At 45.3% G+C, this 7207-nt stretch overlaps 1 protein-coding gene across 1 annotated transcript; it reads left to right on the top strand.

Annotated features, from left to right (window-relative positions):
• Positions 1 to 829: 829 nt before the first annotated feature.
• T265_15398 (hypothetical protein) lies at positions 830 to 6913 on the top strand (the record flags this gene model as incomplete). The annotated part of the gene is made up of 3 exons (XM_009177911.1): positions 830 to 1018; positions 1295 to 1465; positions 6721 to 6913. Coding segments are annotated over 3 exons (552 nt in total), but the record flags the coding sequence as incomplete, so codon positions are not given.
• Positions 6914 to 7207: the final 294 nt, after the last annotated feature.

Raw genomic sequence — 7207 nt, 5'->3', positions numbered from 1 at the left:
GGTTGAGATACTACTGGGACACCAAAACCTAGACAATAAGATTATTGAAGCCCTTGATCAGAGTCATTGGTCCAAAAGCCTGACTGTAGGACAACGAAGGTTGGCGTGAAGCTGCCAGAGTAGTGCAAACTTTAAGATACAAGTCACCAGACATGTTTCGATCCCCAACCTGGAGGGTCGGGAGACTTTTAGTCTAACTTCTATCCATAGGCCAACCTTGTATGAAAGACTGTGGATGTCGCACGGGCAAGCATCATTATAGTTCAGTGAGTTACAAAGGTACACAAGTTGTCACATTATGGGGAGGCCTGGTCTTTTCGTGATTGTTCGACCTTTCCACCAACACAAAATGATTCACTGAACCTCTGACCCCTTCGTGAAATCTCCGGTCAGTCTGCTCGAGCAAGATGCTGCTTAGAATATGACACGAATGAAAGCTAACCGCAATTACGTACCCACAGCTAACCATTTTCAAACCAATTTGACCAGCGGTTGCCAAATTTAAAACAGCAGTAATCTAATGTTTTTTCCTTCGCTTTTTCAGGTTTTATGGGCACAACTTGTGGGTGAGCCAGACCTGTTCTCGATAAGCCCACAGATTAGTTGCCCTTTTGGTTGGAGTTTTCGGTCCGGCAGTTGTTAGCGGCCGTCGCGACTGATTTTATTCTCGAACTCCTGCTGATGAGAGGCTGATACTTCTCCCTCTTTTATGAAAAACTTTAGTCATGGTGGGTGATGACGGACGCCGCTTTCTTGCCGGCTCTTTGTCAGGTTTTAGTGTACGCTTCCTCACTCAACCCTTTGATGTTCTGAAAATTCGATTCCAGGTAAGCGATTCCACAAACACTGGTCACCAACTAAGCTCCAAGTAGAACCAATCAAGCGCTTGTCTCCGGCAAGCTACTATTCAAGTCTCCCACAGGCCTTCTGTCGGATCTTTCGAGAGGAAGGGATTTATGGACTTTGGAAAGGGCACGTGCCGGGACAGTTACTCTCTGTCACCTTCTGTGGAGTTGAGGTGAGTTGGGCTTTCTAGTTCTATGAACTCCCCCATGAATCCCCATTTTTAGACAAGAACCACTCGTCGGTCTTGCATGCTCATTGCTTTCTGCTTAATACACGGTCTTGTTGCGTACCATCTATTCATGATGAACTTTACTTGGTGCTGTTACTTTTCACCCGCCTTTTCGAAGCTTTCTGTTAGGTAAACCCTTGTAAATTGGTAGTGCTACAGCTCACACCATCGTAGAGGTTATGCGTGACGTTGCTCACAAGTTTATCCATCTCCTTCCAGTTTGCTGTGTTTTATGGCCTTAAGGCACTACCAGCTACGTCATTTGGATACCTTCAGACCCACGTGCATCGTGATTTAATATATGGCACGGCTGCAGGCACCATCGCAACGACGTTCTGCCAACCGCTGGACGTCATGCGAACCCGGTTGGTGGCACAGGGGCAGAAGCGAGTAAGTAACGCCAATAGATTTTGGCGCAGATTTCCGTTATTCTAACTCCACACGTTCTAGCGTATTTTGTGAGGATGTAAATAATAGTCGTTCTTTCGGTACGCATTAAAATGAGCAACTTACTGGAAAGCCATCCAGCCACCGGCTGATGAGCCTGGTATGCGTGTGATTGGCTGCTGACTTGATCTGGTTACTTAACTTGTGATTAGTCCGACCGTTTATCCTGATTATTTAATATGCATTGCCAGGCTTTGGAACTGGAATTTCACTAGATGCTGAACCTGGTAGTCTCTGACTACTTTAACCAATCTATAACAAGATATTCTTCCCAAATGTAACCTACCATTTAGGTGCCAGGTTATGTAAGGGTTAGGACGTGAGCTGCTGACCCTTCCTATACGCGAGCAACCTTGAGGTATCCCATCCTTGGTGCATGGCAGCTGTGCACCAAAAATACACTGACCGAGATGTCCATAATTCAGGTCTTTCAATTTTCCCTCCGTATACGCGAGCAACCTTGAGGTATCCATCCGTGTTGCATGGCAGCTGTGCACCAAAAATACTCCAGCTGAAAGATTATTTGGCTTATTGAGCTCGAGGGTAATGAACACTCGTGACAGGACAAAGTCGCGGTCCGTGTAAATCCATGCCCTCAGATTTGCAAAGAAATCTATCCCTCTAGCGCTGATCTTTCTATCTGTACTCTGTAGCTCTTTGGGTCTTCTACCGCAGCTTGTGAGGTGTTTCTGCCGACGCTTTCGAAGTGAGTTTTTCTGTCGCGGCAACTCTTTCGGTCAGGCGAATGAACACACAGTTTTCTGTGAACCATCTATTGATGTATTGCTACACGTTTGCGGTTAGGCATTTGGAAGTCAATACAGTGAAACTTCCGTATAACAGATATTATTAGAATGAATATCCTGTACTCGTGGACTCTTTGGTGATCACGAAGTTTGTAATACTTGGGCGAAACTCCAGACCTGTCAAATATCTTTTGTTCAATATTGCTAATCTTGCGTGAATCACTTCCAAAGCTAAGATGGTCATTTAATTTATGCGAGGACCAATGTAGTGTCTGCCTTCGAAGTTGATAATCTCACCTGGGGGGACTGTCATCACTGCGTTTTTCTGCTGAAAAGTCACTCGAGGAGTCTCATTGTAGGATTACATGGTGTGAACCGCATAGTCACATGATTTAAACGATCCATATCGTCCGAATGCAAGTAAACCACACCGCTGATCAGCCAATCGTGGCCGACTGGTGTTAGGCGGAAGGTTGCGGGTTCAAATGTTAATAGACTCGTGTGATCTGACTATTGCTGGCTATGCTGGGTAATGAAACTCTTGGATAAAATATACTGAAGTCTTCACAATATCGCAGTAGAGGCTCCTAATCACAAACAAGACTGGATTTTGTCTGTTCGTTATTTTTCACTAATTTAGCATCCATCCATAGCATCCAAATGCACGTAAATAGAAGTCGCTTTAAATTACCGTCTGGAGCAACGGTATACCAAGCACTTTGTTTCAAGAAGCCGAACGTCCGACATTAGACGATATGTGTTTATAGACGGAAGTTCTCTGTTAAACAATTACGGTTTCATGAAAGCTTGCGCACACTTGTCCATCCGGCGAGACACAAAACAACAAGGTCAATAATGATGTCACTTGGTCCACCGAAACTACCGCGGAAAAGGTGTGAGAAATCACGGTTTCGAAACAATCTTAGTTTTTAGAGATTGGGGATTTTTTGGTGGAGATTTCGTCCTGTAGGCGTAGCCAATCTGTGCTGAAAAGCCGAAAAACACTGTACGGCTGTTTCATCCTTATTGAGAATCATCATCAGTACAGAGCATGTGAATCTCAAGGGAGATTCTTTCAGAGACACTCTTGGTAACAAGTCGCGAACTAAACCTTTTGGCCAAATCTCTGGATATTAGTGAGATGGACAGTGCTGACGGTGAACAATGGGAATCAAATGACTGTGCAATACTTTTCAGCTTTCTGAACTAGGCTATGTTCACTTACAGGGAGAAACCTTGATTGTTTCATTCCAATAAACGAACATCAACCAGAATCGAATATGTAAATACTGGAACCAATGTTCACATAAAGTACTCACGTGTGGAGTTTTTCTGCTGCAATCTGAAGAGTACACCCCTTCAAACCTGTAATCATCGATGCCGCGGATGCAAATAGTTTCTTCAAACGTTGCTGTGTACTTTATTTTCTGTTCTGTGTCTCTCTAAATACGAGAAATGAACGCCACAACCTGAAATGGACTTACCTCGATAGTACCATCCTTTACATCAACTACGTTAAACAGTTGACCTGATTGACGCATTAGTTGATGGAAGAGTTCCCAAGCCTTTCTAAGCGTTCGCTTGAAACTGACTGTTTCATATTCTGATGGTTTCAAGAGACGTTCCGGAATCGGCTCCATGATCGGGCTGCATCCAGTTAGTCTCAGCACTCTGTGAGAAATTCCACTTAATTCTTGGACGATTTCCGCCAAACATTTTACTTTATCCTGCGTTGAATAAAAAAGGATGGAGGTATTTTAGCCAAATTCAAGAACATAAGCATTCATCATGATACATTTATCCTACACATCACGGCCATAGCTTAGTAAGTTGCTCAGTATTGTCAACCAATTTCCGAGGCTTAGTAATCATTTATTCGCGAGTACACTTGGTGTAACATTAACCCTTAAATAAGTTCTACTGAGTCTTGAACCCGTGGCCTCGGCCAGTTTGGCCACGAATGGCTGCTCATTATTGTGATTAACTCGCACTTGGTTTATACAACCGCTCATCCTTCAATAACGAAATCCGCATAACATTTTGAAGATTTTACGGACTGTTCTGTTACGTCCGTCATAACCATCCATAATCAGAAATTTTCAATAAATTCCATTCCCGTTCCTGCCCTCTGCACAGCTGCTTCAGTAGAACCCGTCAGCGGAATAGTTGACACAGACCCAGTAACTTGTTCACCGTTCAAACAAAAAGGATAGTGAGGCGAACATGGATCACAGAGTTCTTCCACTCAGCTTATTCTGCTATGTTTCCCAAACTCTGCACTGATGAAGCAGTTATTGAACTCCTATCTCAACAACCAATGAAGTAGGTTAGTTTCGTGTGCTCGGTACTTCTCCCCACAAACAAGTGGAGTTTGTTCGTGGATTCCGGAGGAAGTAACTTGATGTGCTCGTTCCTCAGAACAAATGCAGCATAGCCTTTAGCGCTGTTTGACTTGAACCGTTCCATAAATTGAGATTACGTTCTGATGAACAAAACCCTGAGTATAGTAAAGGTACACGCCATATTCAGGACTCGAACTCAGGATTCTACTTGTTATTGTTGCCTTGCTAGCTGCGCTCTTTCTCTTCGTGTCTCATTTGTTAACCTATGTCCAATGTGGAAGCCCCGCGGTGGAATGACTACCGATAGCAACAGACGCCAACTGTTGAGGTATGTGCGGCTTCCGTTACCGCAATCCTGCGGTAAGTGAGAGAACATGGATCGGACTCCCCAGACGCATATTTTTTTCGTCTGCTTCTTGTTTCTAAGGCCCCTATACAAGGCGTTCAGATTCTCGTCTCGTTTGCCGAATGTTCCACTCTGGTCCTGTTGCCTTCAGAAAGCTCGAACACACTAAGCAACTCATGCCTCTTAGGGGAAGTGTACACAAGCTTATATACTCGACTACAATCGTGCATTTTCCATCCTCATCGAAGTTAACCTCCCAAGGTCAAAAGCCAAGAATAACTAGAACCCCTCATGAGTGGCACAGATCAGATTTATCATTCGTTTCCCCTTGTTCACCGCATTCCTACCAGTACCGTCACAAGGAGCTGAAGCCTGATGAACAAAACCCTGAGTATAGTAAAGGTACACGCCATATTCAGGACTCGAACTCAGGATTCTACTTGTTATTGTTGCCTTGCTAGCTGCGCTCTTTCTCTTCGTGTCTCATTTGTTAACCTATGTCCAATGTGGAAGCCCCGCGGTGGAATGACTACCGATAGCAACAGACGCCAACTGTTGAGGTATGTGCGGCTTCCGTTACCGCAATCCTGCGGTAAGTGAGAGAACATGGATTGGACTCCCCAGGCGCATATTTTTTCCGTCTGCTTCTTGTTTCTAAGGTTCCTATACAAGGCATTCAGATTCCCGTCTCGTTTGCCGAATGTTCCACTCTGGTCCTGTTGCCTTCAGAAAGCTCGAACACACTAAGCAACTCATGCCTCTTAGGGGAAGTGTACACAAGCTTATATACTCGACTACAATCGTGCATTTTCCATCCTCATCGAAGTTAACCTCCCAAGGTCAAAAGCCAAGAATAACTAGAACCCCTCATGAGTGGCACAGATCAGATTTATCATTCGTTTCCCCTTGTTCACCGCATTCCTACCAGTACCGTCACAAGGAGCTGAAGCGCCGTGTCCAGCATAGATATACACAGCTAATAAAACCTCTTTGGAAACACCTTCAATAAGCACGATAGTATGTCATCACCGGTGCGTTGAGTATTTGTCGTCTGCACTGAAAAGCGGTATTTAAGAAATTTCGACTGAAAACCTCGCCTTTGGTGAAATTTTTTGGAGTGCAAGTAGCGCGACGCTGTGAAAAAGGGGCATCCTGCACGCCACAGTTTTTTGAATCGTTCCTCATGCATTGAACGGCTGCGGTGGTTCCCAACCATGCTCGTGGTGATAATCTTCCAGTTGTTGCACCCAGCCTGGTACCTCCACCCGACTGTCTTGGGGGCTGCAAACAAGGGAAATATGGCTTTTGTCTTTTGGATTGCTAACTGGGATTTCAAGCAAACGTTTCGTCGTCAGTCGAAAACCTGTCATGCGTTTGCCGTTGAATGTGGGGGCGAGATGGCCCAAGTGGTTTGAGCGCGAATTTATTGACCGGAAGGTCCGTGGTTCGAATCCGACCTCCGCCTCTCGACTTCCCCTGTCTAGGCTTGGGCAACCTGGCAGTATCCCAGCCCTCGGCTTCGGCTGGCATGGCAGCTAGGCACCGGAAGGGTGCTACAGCTGAACGCCTTTTTTCGTTGAATGTGACACTACACTCCTTGTTGCCTTCTTTTACACAGCGTTTCTTGTGTCTGGTTAGTTTGTTGCTTTTCTCCCGCGCCCCCTATCTGGCGAATCGATCGTTACTCAAACGGCATTTTTGACTTCCAAATATCTCTAAGCGTGGTTAATACCTTGTAATTTTCTCTCTGTGTACTTGCTTCAGGTGTACTCCGGTCTAGTCATGGGATTGTTAAAATTGGTTCGCAATGAAGGAGTTTTCGCGTTGTGGCGTGGACTCGGGCCGTCCTGTATGCTGATCGTACCACAAACTGCTGTCACGTTTGCCGCGTACGAGCAGCTCAAACGGACTTACCAGAAGCATATAGTGGACACTACTCGGAGCAGTGTGAATGCCTCTTCACCAGGTGCGAGCTGTTGTTTGTTTACGGATTACATTGAATTTTCGTCCTGAGGGTTGTATTGATTCAGCCAGCACCTTTGACGCCGCAGCCGCATTAGTCTATCGTTCGAGGGCGAGTTTACAATGCTGCATTGCGCTCCATGTTAGTATACGGGTCAGAAACCTGGTAGTCGCGCACTTAGGACGTCAAAAGGCTCTCAGTGTTGGACGATTGATGTTTCCGGAGCATTGTCAGATTCTGGCGAGAACACCGGATCAGTAATGCTAAAGTATGTCGAATGGTTTTCGT

The sequence above is a fragment of the Opisthorchis viverrini genome (genome assembly GCF_000715545.1).
Source record: "Opisthorchis viverrini unplaced genomic scaffold opera_v5_485, whole genome shotgun sequence".
In the NCBI taxonomy this organism is placed as follows: domain Eukaryota; kingdom Metazoa; phylum Platyhelminthes; class Trematoda; order Opisthorchiida; family Opisthorchiidae; genus Opisthorchis; species Opisthorchis viverrini.
This window is presented reverse-complemented; position numbering and strand designations above follow the sequence as displayed.